This window comes from Teleopsis dalmanni, chromosome X (assembly GCF_002237135.1).
Source record: "Teleopsis dalmanni isolate 2A chromosome X, ASM223713v2, whole genome shotgun sequence".
Taxonomy (NCBI): Eukaryota; Metazoa; Arthropoda; class Insecta; order Diptera; family Diopsidae; genus Teleopsis; species Teleopsis dalmanni.
In genome coordinates, this window is record NC_051848.1 from 51,014,688 (window position 1) to 51,034,963 (window position 20,276).

Sequence of the window (20,276 nt, forward strand, 5' to 3'; positions counted from 1 at the left end):
TCTCAGTAGCAGGATGTTGTCGCTGGATTTAAGGACCCATGTTTCACTGCCGCAGGTAAGAACCGCTCTAATGACAGTTTCATATATACACAACTTTTGTTCCTTTGATAGTAGCGTTGATTTCATAAGCTTGATATGGGCAAAATATGCTCTGTTAGCTGTTTTAATACGATCTTGTATTGCAAAAGTCGCATCTTTACTTCTGCTGAGAACTACGCCTAGATATTTAAACTCGTTTACAGACTCGAAATTGTAACTGCCTTATTTTATACTCACATATATGAAGTCTAGTGTATCCTTAATACTTATATTTATCCTTAATACTTAGTATTGCTTTTCTTTGTAAATTAAAATAATAAATTTGTCATAAAATAGAAACTTTCGTTTTAAAATCTTATACTAAGTTAATCGTTATGAGTGCTGTCCTATAGTAAATGATAATAAATACTACTAGAATTGCTAATCGATAAATGTATTTTAGTTTCTAAGTTCTTGAATGAAAAATCTGTATAAAATAAAATTATTTAATCGAAAATAACTAACAAAATTGTAGTATAAGGTTACGTGCATGAATCCGTCTGTCTGTAAGTCAGGCTGGTATCAGGCAGAGTCCTTTGAGTATTAAATTTATACCATAAACTTTCTGCTAAAAAAGAACTTTTTCACCTTGTCATTATATTTCTTTGGTTAATATATTTAAAATAATCACAAAGCTACTACATACTTTTCTATTGTATAAAAGGTATTCTCATATCTCATTATGTATTATATATATAGGTCATAAATAATTGCTAATATATGTTATCCAAAAAATTTTATAAATATGTATGACAACATTTAATACGTAAATTATTATTTTAAAATTAGTATTAATATTTGACCATTCAAGAATGTGTAGGATATTAAAATTCAAATCAAATTATTTACGTTATTAAAAATAATAAGCCGATTTGCATAATACTAAGTATTATAAGTTTAAGACAAAAAGTAAGATGAAATTGTCACAACATGAACACTTTTAATACCACTATTTAATATAAATTTTTTTTTATAATAGATACTTTAAGAGAGGTTTAGTTAAAGTGGGACCTTATATCCAAACCTCAATTGGGCTACAATAATAGCCCAATACAAATAATATCAATAGCCAGTGTTACTTAATTTGATTTGTAGATTAAGTTTGTATTCCTATCGATTGAAACTTAAATTAACTAAAACTGTAAGTTATTAGAAGTATTGGAAATCTAGACGATTTCTTAACCCGTTGTGTTTGCATAAAGAATTCGAAACCATTTTGAAACTTGAACAAAAAAATATATGTATTATATTTTGTAAGTAATGAAACTGCCTTAAAAATATGACTTTGGAGTTAGTTAATTAATATTATATTATTTAATAAAAAAATATTACTCAATTTTAATTTATAAATTTGAATATTACTTAATAAAAAGGTTTTTCGAACAGTAGTGACCTACAACAACAATAACTCATTTTATATTATTTTAATTAATTTAATTTTTGACTGACCATACAGCTGTTGGGTATTGCCAAATACCCATTATCAGTGATCTTGGAAATAATTCTTGTATTTAATTATTCGTAAATAATTTTTTTGAGACTGCAAGTACCAGGAATCGAACTTAATTTAATTGAAATTGATATGTGTGAATATTATTTTACCATAAGAAGAATTTTATTATTATATTGTAAAATAAATAACTTAACCTCAATTTTGTTATTAAAAATTAAAAAAAAATTACTCTTTTTGATTTATAAATTTAATTAATAAATTTGAATATTACATTTTAAGATGATTAATATTACTCATTTTTGATTACACTTATAATATTGAACATTCATAAATAAAATATTTATTTTATTATTATATTTCAAAAACAATAAATCTCACTCAGTTTAAATAAAACTAATAAATTTTAATATAAAATAAAATAAATTTTAATTGAAATTTTAAATAAAAAAGCAGTATCGCATTGCCAACTTTTTTAAACTAAATCCTTTCACTCACATATAACATTTACTCAAAATTGAGTCAAAACTCAATTCCTACGTTAAATTTCTCTCAAAATTGAATTAAAGCTTTTTCCTTCCATTATAGCAGCTTTCAATAGAGTAAACCAATTTAGAAGAGCAGCAAGAGAACAGTGGTGCCATAACATTTCACTCAAACAAGTGCAACACTCAACGCACACCAAATTGTTACACTCATACATAAGGCATAGACCACATTCCTGCACATTAACCAATTGTTTACGCGACAAAGATACTCACACATGCCACAACTGACATACATTTATCTCTTCACACAAACGCATTTCCCCAAATCTTAATACATGCATATATGAATACAAACACATACGCAAACACACTCATTTCTATGATTGTATTTGATAATTTCCGGTTGCAAGTCGCGTAAACTAGGCAACGAATATGCAGCACATAAAGAATAAACAAAAATAAATAAATAAAATCAGTTGCAAGCCAAAATTAAATTAAAATTACCCAGCGTCATGCAGAGCGCCGAGTTTGTAACTTAGATGTTATGACAATGATGACATTTGGAGCGTGTTTCGGAACTTCAAGGTTCTTTCTTTCTACATGTTTACTCGTCGTCCTTATGTAAAGTTGAGAGATTATGTTCTTCCAAACAGAGTACTAAGCTAAAGATAATTCGTCATTGCAGTATTAACGGAAAAGTCAAACAAACTACTTAGTATAGTTCGCTTATCCTGTCTAACAAAAAACGAAAAGACAAAACGATAAAAAAGGGTCTCGTCCTTTTACAGCATCAAGCAACTAAAAAGTTTATAATGTTATATATATTAATTATTTAATTAATTGATATCTGAAATAAATATACAACATAATTCATTAAAGCAATTAAGTCAGACAGTTAAAATGTTCTCATTACTAAGTCAACATACATCCACAGAAATGATTATGTTTTACGAGAAGAATTACTTCAAAAACAGTAAATTTTTAATAAAGCAATAATTAATTTACAATTCCACGTTATTTGAATGAATTATATTTGTAAGTAACAAATACACTCAATTAATACACAAAACAACATTGTTATTGTTGCAAATTTAGTCCTTTTTATTTATTTATTCAAGCTTCCTTTTTTTAGGGACCTTTGCCAGCTCTAAGTTTTCCCTCTTACAATCATTTTAGGCAAAGAATCAAGCTTCGAGGTGGTCTTTAAACATTTGAACTCTGATATAGTAAAACAATGGGTAAACAGACCAATATAACCTAACCTAAGTTGTACATCATTATTATGTTAACCCTAATTGAGTCAGTGCATTTGAGCACTTTTACGCTCTATTTACAGCAAGGTTTCTTCATAACCCCTGTCTACGTCTTGACTGGATTTTTGTTAATCACTTTATCAGACCAAGCAATAATTGACCTCAAATCTTCATACTTCCGTGAGGAATCTGTAACTGTTCTGAGATTCGATAACGCAATGTTGGTAAGTCTGTCAGTTTTCGTGAATCATTTCAGGGCTCTATGCTTTAAGTATTTATTGATCGGATGTATCATATTGTATATCAGATTTTAATGTCTGTATAAACCATATGCCAATTGAACTAGTATTTGTTAACCTTTCTTGAGAGTTAAAATAACATGTTTCTAAATCTTATGTTCTTTATGTAACCCATATTCTCTTAACAAATATAGTATATAAACCTAGTTGTTAAGGATTGGAATAGAAATGCTAATTATACTCGTATATATATATTTTTTGTTTTATTTTGGAACATTAAATATACATATGCAACTTACAGTATCATCAGCAAATGCAGCAACAATGGAGTTCTCTGGCCTGACAAATATCGGACCAAACCGGACCAAGCATGCTTCTTTGTGGGACGCCTGCTTTTATAGGTTTTAATCTGAAAAATTATTTTCATGTATAATAAGTATTGCAACTTCCTTCTGAGTTTCCGTTTTTGCGCTATTTCATGTCTAAGCTCGCGCGGATTATTAATGCCGAATTGTTTTGTTTTGGTCTGAGGCGTACTTTCCCAAATTACATTCTGTACAGCTTTGGCAAACTTTAACGCTTCAATCATAATCATTATATTCGTTTTATTTTAGTCAAAAATATTACCAATCAATTTTGCTTTTAGTTAAAAAGGGGTTTTCTTTTAGAAGCATCACATTATCACTTAAAGTAAGATACACAGAGAAGGAATTTGAGTTAAGATTCAAATCTTCTTCAACTTGCGAATAGTTAATTGATAATTTATGCGTTATAAAAAAGTCTAATAGGTCTGGCACCTATTATTAGTTGGCCATTTTGCTGTTTCCCTATGGATATAGTCGTCCATTTTTTTTCACGTAGTGCATATGAGAGAGCTCGGCATACTCGGTATGTTTTGAGTTAAAGTCTCCGCAAAGGACACATCTGCATTTGTGGTGCTTAAATTGTTGCTTATAGCCTTCAGTTGTGATTGTGAGTCGCGGAAGACTATGAATCGCACCACTCGTAAAAGATTGCTTTCGGGTCTTAACAGTTACATATATCAGTACTGAGGTGTTCCTATTCACAGTGTTGTATACTACTTACGATAATGACTGCGCTTCCGCCCAATACTTTCTTGCTGAGATGAATTGTGTGGTATGTTTTAAAGTTTTTAACATGATGATAAGACCCTTTTATAAAATCAGTTTCAGATATTAAATAGATATCTTCTTTTCGGTTTCTAGTAAAGCTTCAAGTTCATTCTTATGGCATTTGTCATACTTAAGCCATTATTTATGCCTATTTCATGGGAAAGATTTAATTAAGAAAACATAGAATACTAATACTAAGGGCAATACTAACATATTTCCAGTAAGATAAAAGAGTTTTAAAGGAAATACGCCATTTTTCATATGATTAACTTAAAGTGTTATTATGTAGCACAATAATGTAAAGAAATGTTTTTGACAATCCATTTTTAACTATATATATTAAACTTTATGTTTTTAATAACTGTGTTTAGTATTTTAATATACTTATTACAATCTGTATGGGTTCGTCGTGTATTTTCTTTATTTTCGGCTTCTTGTACCAAATTCGATTAACGTTATCTAATCGAATATAGTGACAATGGATAATAAACAAAAAAATTTCATGCGAAGTAGTTTCTATCTAATTTTTATATATACTGACATCGAGCCACATTCAATCAATTTTATTGTTCTAAGTTCAAACCTATTCATTTTAAGCAAAACAAGTCGATAGAATTAGCAGTTAGATACACCAGCATTTTTTCATCATCCGATATGCTTGCTGCCTATATCCACTTTAAAACTACTTGTGAAAACAGAAGGTATCAATATCCCTGACCATAGTGTTCCATGAAAAATGTCATAGTAAATTTTTACTAATATGACGGCAGTCTGCAACTAAACCTTCACAAAGTTCTTCCATAAACTACAGAGGTAATTTTATAAAGTATCTCAAATATAAATTTGAAAATAAAACTGATGGCTTAATAATTATTTTGACAATTATAAGTATTTAGAGAAAATTAAATTCAAGTCAGTTTTAGAGATTAGAAAAATCAAATGAACATACCTGGTACTGAAAGTATGCTCTTTTCCCAACCAAGAAGTAATATAATATTTAGTAAGTGTTTTTCAGTTGGGAGAAAAATTTTTCTCGTCAAATAGTGTCGGTGTTTATAAATAAAAGCTAATTGGATCAGAAACTTAGATTTAGTACAACGTCTATATTTCACATGGGCTGCACACATTCAATAAACATTACTCGGACTGCGCTAAGAACTAAAAAGTATGAAAAGCCAATAAAATCTAAAACTTCTCACAGAAATAATTTGTGAAAGATACACAGCACTTTAAGTATAGCTTAGCTATCATTTAAAGTCACGATGATCATCCATAATATTTACTGAGTAAATTGTTTAAAAAAAATTTAATATTGATAACAAAAAGGGTACGTGCTCTAGTCTTTAACTTGCTTTGACAACCTTGTCCTGGAAAAATTAGCTCAGCCGGGAAAGTTAAGTGGGAAAGCATCAAGAACCATTTTAGGCGTGTGAAAAGTTCTTGTTCACCAATAAGGAACTGTTTTTTGAAGTACGGATAGTGAACATTGTTTACATTTGATTTGAAACCATCCAACTTATCGTTATTTTAATCAATTTTTATGTTATATAATGATGTAGCTCTTCATTTAAAATTATCTCGGCAACCATCTCGGTTTTAAAACCTAGCGGTTTACTAATAGTAAGTAATGCTATTTAAAGATCCTAGAAACTGCCTAATCTGAAGTTCTTTTGTACACATAAAGAAAAATTTTTTTTTATAAATAAATTTCTAATAACTCTTCCATTCGCATCATAACCAAATCTCTGTCTTCTGGGATGTCACTTTATAAGTGCAAACGTTAAAAATTAACTTGTACTGTAAGACAATAGATTACATAAAATAGTTTCTCTCATATTTTTTAAAAAAAATTGTGCTAAATTTAGATCCACTCAGACGATATATTTGATGAATCTAGCGATATTTTATCGTCTGTTTAATATTCAAAACGCTTGATTGGTGGATATACATTTCTTGAGCAAGCTATTATGTTAGTTCTCTGATCACATTAATAACTTTTCGCATGCCATTTTGTTAGAGTGCTCGAAACGCTTAATAGATACGACGAATTATGGATATAAGGGTTTTTGAACTTGAAGAAGCTGTTGATAATAAAATTAGTTTGTTTGGAACAAGCTTACCCACCTACACATAGAAAATTCCCTCATAAACGGAACGGCTTCTGAGTTTAACATCTTCGATTCACCTAAATTTTTTTATGTATATGAATTTCAAAATAAAAAAGGCCCTATCTCGGAAAATATTTTTAAAATTATTACCTATAATTATGAATTAAGTATAGTATACTGCAATCTAAAAGGTCTATTGTAAATTCAAATCAATTCTATATGGATGTGTAGCGTTCAGCAAGGCCTCAAATACTTCTATTCGCCAGCTAGAAATTGCATAAAGCCGGGCTCTGAGAAGACTTTTCAAGGTGTAATGGTACTTTAGGACGAATTACTTCCTCAGGGACCTTAAGATTGATTAAAACAAAAAATACATTAAGGTTATAACCCTGAAGGTATGCAAATCTGAAGTTAATTATTGCTTAGTCTAATGAAGTGATAAACAATAATCTAGCCAAGGCGTAGAGAGTGGTTATGAAGAAACCTCGAAGTTAATAGAGAGTAAAAGTGCTCAAGTACACTAACTCAACTAGCCTAAACATAATAATCAAATCAAAAATACAAATTTAATATATTTAAATATGTTTTTCGAAAATTTATTTAACTTATATTAAGTGAGTAGACGTAAAATGTGAGAGACAGCATTAATAATCTATCCAAAATACTTTTAAACGTAATGCCAACGGGAAAGTTTTAGTTTCTTAATTAGTTTCTTCATGTTGAATCTAAATCAAAAATAAAAAATTAAACCTTTCAATGAATAAATTTAAGAAAATTTTTTTTTAAATTAACGGTTAATATAAGTAACTAAATATTAACAATATTAATTATATATATTTATTGCAAGAACTTGGAATTTGTTATCTTCACAAAGCCAAAAGTTTCAGGTGTCCATCATTTATAGAGCCTGAAATATTACAATTTGAAAAGTGGTCACAAATGATCTATTTCAAAACCCCATGGGTCCGTCTCTCATTGAAAAACAATTAAAAAATTTCTTCCCGAGATATAGGTAAATCGCCTATTCTTAAGGCGATTTTTTTTGAGCTCACTAAAAAATAGCTGCCAAATCGGAGGTAATGAGGTCATATATCATGTACATCAAATAAATATATATTTACGACAAAATGTTTAATATAACACAAGTGCCTATTGTGAGTTATCTATTTCCGATAGACAATAGAAAAGCTTCTATCGTTTATAGACACAACCGAATTTTGGTATTGTGAACCAATAGAAATTTTTCTATTGTATTTAAGCAGTACAAGTTTGTTGACCCGATAAAAAAAACTCTTAATGGCAAAATATTTAATATTACATCGATATTGGCTAAACGTTTGGTTCAAAAAATATGCTGTTGAGCATTGCATTTTCTGCTGTCATTATTATTGTTAATGTATTTAAAACTGTCATACAGCCGCTTATTCACAATAGTACACTTGTTTGTCTAGCAAATTTCATAATAATTAAAAATTTACCTTCCAATTAACTCAGTAGACAAATGTCGAAAAAAATTCATAGTTGCTACTACAGGTACAAATTTATTTAATTATAGCAGATACATATTCATTTTAATAAACTGACAACTCTGTGTCACTCAAATTTGACAAAGGAGGTGTCGATTTTATATCTTTTGATTTTCTACCAATTTTGACGTCTGCAACATTTAGTGATTTTTTTTTCTATCAACAAATAAAAGTTTCAAAACTTTTCTAAGTTAATAATTACCATAAACACTCAATTTTCATAAAATGTCGAATAATTCAGATGATATGTCTACTTCAAAGAAATCGTTTAATACATTTTATATTGAAGTAAGTTCGTTCGGATTCTGCATTTATAAATAAATGAATATATTTGTACATATATATGTTCAAAATATTGAAATTTGGGTTCCATACGGATATATTACAGGTTAAAGAAATAGAAAAACGCGATTCTGCACTAACTTCTACTCAACAAATTGATCATCTACTAAGACCAGGTTCGACTTATTTCAATCTCAATCCATTCGAGGTACTGCAAGTGCAAGCAGAAGCTACAATAGATGTCATAAAGAAGCGTTATCATACAATGACTAAACTAGTTCATCCAGATAGAAATCCAGATAACAAAGATCGCGCACGAATGGCGTTCGATATTGTAAATCGTTCTTGGAGAACATTGGAAAATGAAGTCACACGTAAGAAATGTTTGGACATCTACGAAGAAGCTAAAGAGCGTACCAATCATATGGTAATTAATGATAGTATATAAAAAAAAACAATTTATTCACATCTTGTGTGTTTTATATTAGATTGCAAAGAAGCGTAAAAAACAGAAAAAGGAACATAAACGTTTTGAGGATATTCCCGAGGATGATCCGGAGAACTACAAACATGCTCTCCATGTCATGGTTATGAAGCTTTTCGCAGATGTGGAACGAAAACAACAACAACTTGAACAACGTGATCAAGAGGATCGGAAAAGAAAACGTGAAGCTGAAATTGAAGAGGAGGATATACAAGAGTATGAAACAGAATGGCAAAAGAATTATGAAGAATCTCGCCAAAGTCGCGTTGATAGTTGGCATGATTTTCAATCAAAACATATGGGTCGCAAATTGTTACCACCAAAACATAAACCAGAAACCAGATAAATTCGTTTATAATATTATATAATTAAACACACAACATTTTATAATTTCATTAGGATATACACTTATTAAAAAACACCACTTTTGAAACTATGACAGACAAATAAGACAAATTCAGAGACCGTCTTACAAAAATTTTAATACATTATTATATAAATCTCAAATATACATTGTTTACAAATTTGATTTGAACATCAAATTAAATAAAAATTGTATAAATATCTTTTTATGAAATATTAAAGGTTATATTAGAATTCAGTAAGTATAAAAACTAGCTGTAAAAACCATATCACGCTTTATTGAATTTGATGCCGTTTTTATTCTACGCTGCAACCCCGGATTTCGAATACGTACGTAGCCTTGTAGGCTGCGTCCAATCGCTGTATAGCAGAAACAATGATATCTTCTTGAATATGTGTTGGAGTCATTATTTCTGCATAAGCCTAAATAAATATATGTAATATTTGTTGAAATTAGTTATACATTATTACATTTTAATTTGTTTTATTTCTAGCCCGTTCGCAAACTATATACGCGAATCAATCCAATCCTAAAGGTGCTCTCCAGATTCGCTGATGTAATAAAGAAGCTCTTCCTGTACTGTTCTGTCATTGATTTGAAAAATTCTTCAACGCACTACAAAGACGAATTATTTTATTTATTCATTTTAAATTAAATATATCTTATTAAATTATTTTTTCAAATGATTTATGTAATTAATTTATGCATAATATTGTATACAGACATCGTACAGACACCGATGATGGTGAACATTCTGGTCGTTCAATTGAGGTGGTTACTCCAGAAAACATTAAAAAAGTCCAAAAATTGGTTATGTCTAATCTTAAATTGAAATTGCGTGAGATAGCTGAGACCGTAAAGATATCAGAAGGCAGTGTGTTTACAATTATGCATGAACATTTGACCATGAGAAAGTTCTTTTCTAAGTGGGTGCCGCGTTTACTCACAGTCGATTAAAAGCAACAATGTGGTGAAGATTCGGAGCAGTTTTTAGCCATGTTTGCACATATTAAATCAGATTTTTTGCATCGATATGTGACAATGGATGAAACATGGATCCCTCATTTCACTATGAAATCAAAACGATCATCATCTGAATGGACTGCAGCCGGTGAACCACGTCCGAAGAGTCCAAAGGCACAACAGTACAGTCAGCTGGGTAGGTTATGGCTTCAGTATTTTAAAATGCACATGGTATTATCTTCATTGACTATCTCGAAAAGGGAAAAACCATCAATAGTAACTACTCCACGGCATTACTGGATCGTTTGAAAGCAGAAATTATAAAAAAAGGACCGCATATGGCAAAGAAAAAAATTTTGTTTCATTAAGACAATGTACAATGTCACAAGTCAATAAAACCGATAGCAATTACATGCACGAATTACACTTCGAATTGCTTTTTCTTCCACCGTACAGTCCAGATCTGGCCCCCAGCGACTACTGACTATTCACTGATCTCAAAAAAATGCTCGCCGGTAAGAAATTCATCTCAAAAGAAAAAGTAATTGCTGCAACTGAAGCCTTTTTTGAGGCAAAAAAAAAATCCTTCTACAAGCACGGCATCGAGAAGTTAGAGAAGTGTTGGAATGATTGTATTGCCCTTGAAAGAGATTATATTGGTGAGTCAAATCGATTTTTGGCAGAAAAATTTGTTTTTCTTAGTTAGTCACACGACTTATTGAGTGATGTGTTATATACCATATATAATATAAGTAATACAATAAATAAAGTTAATTATATATATCAGTTTTTTATTCCAATAAATTAATTGTTTTTAATAATTTTTTTTATGAATTTAATAATATAATTATAATGTAAATAGTTATATGAAAATCTAACAGTGGTAAGCAAGCTTCATATTTAAATATTTTATTTAATTTATTATGTTATATTGTGAACTCTATAAATTTTTTTTTTTTTGCTTTCCCGCTACTCTTACCAACTACATTTATGTATGAGTATTTCTATACATTTTAACATTTAGATTTATTTGGACGCTTACTTGTTGTGCTGTACAAAAAACGAGTGTTACTCATACGCAGTGAAGCACCGCCTTCACATGTCATTTTAACATGTTTTGAAATTAAAAACCAATACATAGAAAATGACTACGATTGCTCTAAATACGCACATTTTAAACGTATTAAAACATCCACTTAGCGAAATGCACAAATGTGCTTACTCAAATATATATATATGTATATATATATGAGTGTAACCATATAATATACGGGTAGTATACACTTTTATATAAAAACACTTTCATTACAAAACTAACGAAACGTAACAAAATGCAACGAAACAAAACAGAAACAACAAATAACACGGTTGCATGCCTTAATTTCTTTAAGCATAAAGCCAACGTGAGTCTTAAAATAACAACTAAAGCATCTGCATACCTAAATGCTTATAGTTGCAGATCCCAACGGGAATATTGGAGTTAACATATTGCAAATGAGTTAACATTTTGCAAATCAATTCCCACCTAAGTGTAATCAGAAGCACTTTTAAAAGAAGGCCGTTTTAAAGCGGCAGTGGCAACGAGTTCAACATAAGAAAACTACGGGATTCCTAAACGAGGTATCGTAAAATATTGCAGAAACGAAATAAGAAAAGAATTTATTTTTTTTTTATATACCTCCACACATTCCAAAGCGAAGAATATATATTTGCTTGCAGACGGAGAAGTAAAATTCCCGCTGGGTGCAAGAATGCCAACAAACATAATGTCTTCATGCCACTTACACCATGAAAGATGGCCCGCAACACAATGAACAAAGTAAAATGTTGCAATCAGTTAATTCAAGTGCATGGCGACAAGAAAAAACTGAAAAACTGAAACAAATTGAAAACACAAAAACAAAAACAAACACGAACACAATACATATGCCGTGTGTGTGTATGTGTTGCATGGAACGCACACAAATGTATAAATTCATGTGTCCTGACACAGATTGAAAGTTTGTGCGATAAAAAACCAGCCTTGGTAGTTGATTACGTATATTAAAATGCAATATTTTACAGAATTTTGAATCTTAATCTCGGTTAAAATACGAGTTTCGTACACATTTCTGTAGTGTTTTAGTTTTATTTTTAAGACTAAAAAGAAAATTTTATTCAAAGCAATTCATAAAATAAATAAATTCGTAAGTCGTGAATTTGGGTGTTTTTCTGAGTTAGTGCAACTGGACACTTTTACTCTTGCCTATGGTAGTTGGGGATTTTCTACAGAGTCCTTCCCATCTCTTTGACCAATTTTTGTATTCCTTCGTTGATTATTCGATGACTCATCTAAGATGTACATACCGCCCCGTGCGGTTAGTGACTGCTCTAAGATTAGATAAATCCCTAAATAGGGCAGACTGTCAGTTTTCGCTTATAGCTTCAGGGATCTGTTCCTTATATATTTTTTGACTAGGTCTTTTTTGAGATCTTTAACTATGTCATGCGTGCGAATGTATCATGGGTTTAGTGTGACATATCAAATATTAAATATTAACTTGGATGGCATAATTATAGGATGAAAGAACTGAGCAGTATGCTAGTTCGTTCATCCTAAATAACATAACATTCTATAATATCATAATAACTCGTAAAGCTAGAAAACCTTTAAATATTACAATTCAAAAAAATCGATCAGTTGCTTCTAATCACGTCAACTTAGTCTTTATGAAACTATTTTCTTTAGGGATAACAGCGTGATTTTATTGGAGTGTTCTTATCGATAAAAAAGTTTGCAATCTCGATGTTGGATTAAGATTCATATTTAAATGCAGAAGTTTAAATATAAAGTCTGTTCGATTTTTTATTGTTACATAATCTGAATACAAGCCTGGGTAAGCCAGGTTGGTTTCTATCTTTAATCCAATAAAATATTTAAGTACGAAAAGAATTAATATTTATTTTAAAAAAATTAATATTATAAATAAATTTAATTACTATTTTATATATCTACATATTTATGTCTACCAAATCCTATATACACGAGCGGAAGTACAAAGAATATTAGTGAAATCGATGATAATCCCATTTGCTACCCATGCTACTATAGTGTACTGTTATCTTAACTCTAAGCCGGCCTATGTGGTTTCATACTTATTTACCTTCTTCTATTCCTCTATTTTGGAATACAATTAAAAATGTAACGTTTTTTTTTTTTTTATTTACTCAGAATAAGTTATGAACTTCCGTTCATATATTTTCAACCCTTCAGACGGTTGCACTACTTAGACGGCTAAATAGGAAAAGAGTGGCAAACTTAATGCACAGCGATTTGGAAAATAGCTTCGTTTTTACCTTAAATATTCCAATCAAATTACTTATTAATACCTCTTGTTTTAAGAATCGTAAATAAAATATAAAAAAAAAATATATATATATGTAAATATATATAGATATATTTATTTTCAACATCGATTTTTGTGAAAATCGTGTGTTTTTAGTATTTTGCGAGTTCTAACAAAAATTTGAGACAGTAACTCAAACACTTTTTTCAGGCCGTTTATTTCAGTATTTATTTAATTCAATAATTTCTACAGGAAGAATAAGGTCCAAACAAATCATTTTCATTGGTGTCTTTCTGACGCCATCTGATTACAGCACAAAAGGTCAATAATGGTCGCAGCGCTCCACTCCGTTGGGAGCTAGTTCCATTCTGACGGCAAACTTTTAACCTCGCTCCAACTTTTATCGGAAGATTGTAGCTCAGTTCCAATCAACCTCCTCCGGGTCTTCTAGAGCCTTAGCGGTTATAGTTCATGACTTGTTTAATGATATCGCCAACTTTTAGTATAGAAGAATAGAATAATAGAGCATGCCATGGAAAATATATTAGAAATGAAATATAAAAAAAATCTCTTTATGATTTTATTTCACACAATTATTGAAATGATTTAGAAACTAATCTGCATTTCTCAGTTCGGAACAATTTTTAGGCATTACTAGATTAGAGAGTTTGTTTTGGTAATGAAAAATATTTTGCAATAATGGACTGTAGACGAGTAAGTTTTCTTTCATAAAATTTCTGAATTATGATCAATCGTCTCATTAATAGTTTAGCTACGGAGGTGGTGATGTGGACTTCCAAAGGCTTGCAAGGCATCAAATGATTGATTATTACAACTTGCCACTGGTAGGAGGAATACATGCTACTCTTGCATATCCTGAACTTCAAGAGCAAGTGCAGCAACGGTTTCAGGAAGATGTACAGATGTGCCACGCACGCCTTAGACGTCAATTTGTAATTCCAGATTCAGCGTTCGACATTTTCTTCCAGTATTTGAAGACTGGCACTAATATTATTGCTTTTGAAACATTTACATTTAAAATGGATTACAGTCGCGACAACAGACAAAAGCAACTATTGTTCCAGAGACGATTAGATCTATTTACCAAAGTATATTACGGTCGTCGATTGGTTGAATTAACAGTCCGCAGCTGGCAACAGTTAAGACGAAATCAAGTAAATAACACTTCTTAACTTTACCGGAACTGTAAAGTAAGGAAAAATAATCTTTAATTTGATATATATTTATGATATCGATGATTGTTTTATTGCAGTTGGTGTCAGTTAAATCTTTCATCTATATTATTGCATCTCATATGTTGATGATGTTACCTGAATCATTGAAGTCAACGTCACTTACTAACTTTTCTCCAAATGACTAAATTGTGCATGTTTATCAGTTAAATGTTATTCAAAATTTTGCATATAAATTATATAGCTGTTTCCAAATTACTGTAAATTATCTGTAAATTCAATTTGTAATTAAAATTGACTGTCAGTATCATGAACACATTGTGAATATTTTGAGAAATATATTAAATTCTTTAATATTAAAAAAACAGTCGTCTATTACTTATTAGTTTTAAAGATATTATTAAGAAATAATGTGACTATACTCGACAAACATTTATACCGGAAACCAAACCCTACATAAACGATCATAATGATTTTTCATAACCTCCTAGTGCGCCATTCTATCAACAAAGAATGGAAAGATCTTGTATATGTGACAGAACTTACATATATAAAGTCGAAGCAGCTTTTAACCAATTTTAATATTACTGTTGACCCACAGCAAGTCGATGTTATCATAGCACGGAAATGTATGTATGTTATGAAACATTTTTCTGACAAACTAAAATGCCAAATGGCTTTAAAGTGCAAAAACTTTTTGAAAACGAGTTATTTTTCTAGTTGTTCTTATATATCACCAAACACTGGCCAATAGTCGGTGACCTCTGGTGTATGAAAATCGTGAGTATTCATGGAAATTTTCGAAATAACACAGTCATAGATGTAATTATCAGCAACACACAAAAGTGCTCAGTCAAACTCAGGAATCAACAACCCAGCGACTCGAAAGCACCTATATAAACCCGACAATTGAAGAATAACCCCGACATGGAAACGAAATTGGACGAAGTTTTGATTAAGGATAATTAATTAAGCTGTTTAGTATCATGAACTCTTTTCAATAACTTTATTAGTATTGTAATTATTAATTACTCCAGTAGACTTTAATCAGTTTAACATCAATCAGTTAGGATGTCTAACATTCTACGAGCAACTAAAGTTTCAATCTAACGCTTGTAGAACGCTTGCGATTGAAAAATTTTTTTCTTTCTCCATTCTTTCTCCATCCAGTCATCAAGAAAGAGTAGAGAATTAGTATAATGACGTTGCTGCAAAATACTTTACTTCAGCTCACAGTTCAACTCCTCTTCCAAACAATAATCAGGACTTAAGAATAAATATATGAGAGAATTTATTGCACAAATATTGATAGTTGAAACTGACTTAACCTCCGCTATGTTAACATAAATAGTAGTCACGAAGCCAAAGGTTATTTTGATGATATGCCACGTTCAAGTGCACCATTTTCGATGTACACAGAAATAGGTAAATTCAATTAAGTCAACAATATTTATTAATAGGTTTTAAACCATATTCTGCTAGTTCATGGAAACTAATCAGAGTAGATCATCCCATTGATAACGGCACATCTTGATCGTATAACAAAGATCTTTATTTTTAACAATCTTCAGGACCTCCATATACTATATCTGAATCAAATGTTAACACAGTTGTTAACTCTATTAAATATTGTAAACTTATAAAAGATATTTAAGCTTTAAATCATTCTCATACTTGAAAGAAAAAGAGAAAGTAATTGCATATTATGTACATAAAAAGTACATAGGCTTCGGTATCTTAGACACTGGCAGATAAACTATAAACTTAACTGGATGTGCAAGGACAGTAACCGTGTGTTTTTAATATACTACATTAATATCACTTGATAGAAAGGTAGTATTATCTAAATGAATATTTTTCTGATCATGACCAAATAAATCGGTACTATACTAACAGCATTTAATTTTTTGATTCAGCTAATATTGAAAAGACAGGGTCTGGTAGTTTCTCAGATATAAAACAATCTGTTGAAGCAGATACAAATTCACAAAAACTATTACGGTAGCAGAAGTTATGGTAATATCTGTAGATTAATATATCTGTATATATATATTATTATTATTGTAAATTAACATATATCTAACGGTAATATATGGTGATGAACAATGCACTCAATATTGCGCAAGATAAACATTTTAGACAGTGGGTAAATATTTTTACGAGTAATATTTCAAGAAGTTTAAGATTCTGACGATTTTGATCCATAGAAATAAAGTAATACATTTCAGTATGCAGGTCAGACACACATGTATTCTAACATTTGTGTATCTATCGGCAGTTTATACGCCTCGATTATTATATGTATGTATATTAAATACAAAAAGAATAATGCAGCATAATTTTTTAAGTAAAGTTATTATATGAATTCTACCTATTTTACTTATTGTTTTTTGTTCCCTTAGCTGTTGTGTTCTGTTAGTTAACCTTAGTTTTACTAACCAAATAAATATACACTATTGGCCAACCGATGTATCCGGGTACCCATACACAATTTAAATACGAAATCCTGCAACTTTAAAATGTGGTATATATTTGATTTACATGTATTTATTTATATGTAATGAAAATATTTATGGAATAGTTGTACCATCTGCTCAAAAAGTACTCGGATTTTGTAAATAAAATTCACAAATTTAAATTTTATTCCCAATTTATTTTATCTCCTTCAAAATAAGCTCCTTCTTAAGCGATACACATATGCCAACGCTTAACCCAATCTTCCATATACTTTTCGTAGACGAATTCTCTTTTACCGATTCAATCGATTCAAAACGAAGGGGCAATATGAGTTTTGGGAATAGGAAAAAGTCGCACGGCTCCAGATCTGGCGAATATGGTGCCTAAGCGATGACAGTGGTGCCGTGTTTGGGTGTGTGGTCAAAAAATCGCGTACAACAAGAATTTTCCATAGTAAAAATCGCTAAATGTACTTGAGGTAGTCTCACATTAACAACTGTTGTAAACAAACTAATTAACAGATGGCGCTCAAATTTGTACCATATGTCAAGAAAGGGTGTACCAACATAACAAAAAAAATTTTTTTTGAAAAAGGTTTATATCTTAAAGAGTAGTTAACAAACAACAAAATCCGTATACTTTTTGAGCAGAATATAATTGGTTTTCAGTTTTTAAGTTAAGTGATTGAAACTGTATGTTTTCTTTAAAATTAAGTGAGATTATTTGTCTTGATCTTTATCAACAATATTTTATTTTGCAACAATTAAATTTATAATTATAAAAAATATTGGGAGAATAAATAGGTTAAAAAAATTATCATGCACATTTACAATTAAGTGCAGTAATTATAAAGTTAATTTAACTTTATTAATTGTGGAATAAAAAAAAGCTTTAATAATGTTGAAGATCGAATAGAAACGTAAAATTAAAATAATTACTAACCTCGCGTATCCTATAGACAATGAAAATATCATTTAAATGTTAAATTATTATTAAGGAATTATTTCTATCATTTTTTATAGAAACATTTTAGGTGAACTAAAGACCAGTTCTAAAGTAAGCAAAAGTTTTTATATATAACAACTGCAAATACTTTTGACTGAACCGATTTATTTTATTTACAGTAATCTGTTTTTTTTTGTACAGGTCTTTTGGGATGCGATTGAAAAATGTCGGTTATCAGCTGGAACTTTTGTAGGCACCTCCATGTATCGGGTGTTTCTTTAGCTGCAATAGAACTAAAAATGATACTAGTGTCTATCATTTTTCAATCAGCCCAATTTTTGATTATTTTTTGCAATAAATGCAGCAGTATGGCATCAATGGCAGCATGAATATTGGCTTCCAATGTTTTAAGAGTTGCGGGTTTGTCGGCATAAGCCAATCACTTAACATAGTCCAATCCTCATAAAAAGTGATCGGAAGGTGCTAAATTGTACGGACCAGTATGAGGGGACCAGTTAACAGGATCATTTCTACATATAAAGTTGTTACCAAATTGTTTTTTCAATAAATTTCTGTATGGTCGATGTCATTGATGTTTACTGAATAATTTTTGGAAACTAAAATTCAGTCAGCATGGCTCCATAGCGCTCACCATTCATCGGAACGACAGCTCCTTCCTCATTTCGAAAGAAATAAAGACCGATGATGCCACTAGCTTGTAAACTGCACCAAACAATTAATTTTAATGGAAGTAATGGTGATTCGTTAACGGCTTAAGGATTATCTTCGTTTTTATATGTTATTAATTAATTAAACTAATTAAAGAAAGGTACACGTTTAAACTGCCGGAATCCTATGTTGATGTTTGCCGTGTGAAATTTATAGTCACATAGAACTTCGCGAAAAGTTTTATTTCTTTTCAAAGTAAATTTCCACAATCTGATAGTATTGTCTCGTGTTAAACGATTCATAATGAATTGCCAAATCTAAGTGAAGAGGATTCACATTCCTCAAGTGTGTGACATTCTCAAGTGTCAAAAGAAGTAATTATTATTATTATTATTAAAGCCTTGCTCGATGTCAAGCAGTTGATTTTGAGCTGCCTCTTATATTGGGCATAGGCTATCTATAATTCGTTTCCATTATCTTCTTTGCAATGCGATGTCTCTGATCGCGTTGATACTGCTGTAGTTTCAACTAAAAGTTAAACGCTTTTATGTAGAGGAAGGTCGCCCTCTACGCCTGTTGCATTGGGGATTATACTGTAGGGCCATATTTGCGATATTTTCTAGAGGTTTGCATTTTCTTCTCCGAATATCAATATTCATATCTCTCATATTTGTTTTGGACCATAGTTCCTCGTTAGTGATAGTATTTGGTCAGAAGATACGAGCTATTCTGCGAAGATAGCTGCGTAGTAGTAAAAATAATAGTATGCTTTTATTTACTATATTGTATTTAAACAAAAATGCTTTTAAATTTAAAAAAACATATGAATTCTCTAACTGTGGCTGTATTGGGTAAAATTGTAAATGTTCAAAGACTATAGGGACTGTGATTCTTAGAACTTCTATGTAGACAATAATAAACTAAATTGCGATAAATTGTAATATTTAACAGATTGAAAAGTTCATTTGCCAAAATATGCTTATAATTTATGTTAAAAAAATAGATTGACAAAAAATATTATTTTAAAAAAATATTATTTCCATGGAATTACCTTTTTTCAATCAATGCTTCTATCAGTTGTGTTTTAGTTTGACATTACAAACATTTTTCATTAGGCCCTTTTCTTAACCTGCTTCCTGGCTACGCCCATATTACTGAATATTGAATCTCGTTCTGTAGCTAGGAAAATAAGTAATTTGTCTTTTGTATCTAAAAGTTCAATATCCGTTTGAAATTTTTTACTGGTTTGAAAGGCTTTAAAATGAATTTGGTATTATTTTATTGTCTGCTGCTAAATTAGTGAGTAAGTTTAGTTATG

General features: G+C 30.3%; 2 protein-coding genes across 2 annotated transcripts; both read left to right on the forward strand.

The window, feature by feature from the left end:
- Nucleotides 1–8,451: 8,451 nt before the first annotated feature.
- On the forward strand, nt 8,452–9,521 carry LOC119689643 (dnaJ homolog subfamily C member 8-like). Its single transcript, XM_038104515.1, has 3 exons — nt 8,452–8,563; nt 8,664–8,984; nt 9,046–9,521. Exons 1-3 carry the CDS (start codon nt 8,501–8,503, stop codon nt 9,385–9,387), a joined length of 726 nt encoding a protein of 241 aa, XP_037960443.1. The 5' UTR covers nt 8,452–8,500; the 3' UTR covers nt 9,388–9,521.
- A 4,778-nt stretch (nt 9,522–14,299) lies between these two features.
- Nucleotides 14,300–15,186, forward strand: LOC119662406. Its single transcript, XM_038072011.1, has 3 exons — nt 14,300–14,408; nt 14,462–14,905; nt 14,968–15,186. The coding sequence occupies exons 1-2, from the start codon at nt 14,394–14,396 to the stop codon at nt 14,885–14,887; spliced, it is 441 nt and encodes a 146-aa protein (XP_037927939.1). The 5' UTR covers nt 14,300–14,393; the 3' UTR covers nt 14,888–14,905; nt 14,968–15,186.
- The last annotated feature ends 5,090 nt before the right edge of the window (nt 15,187–20,276 follow it).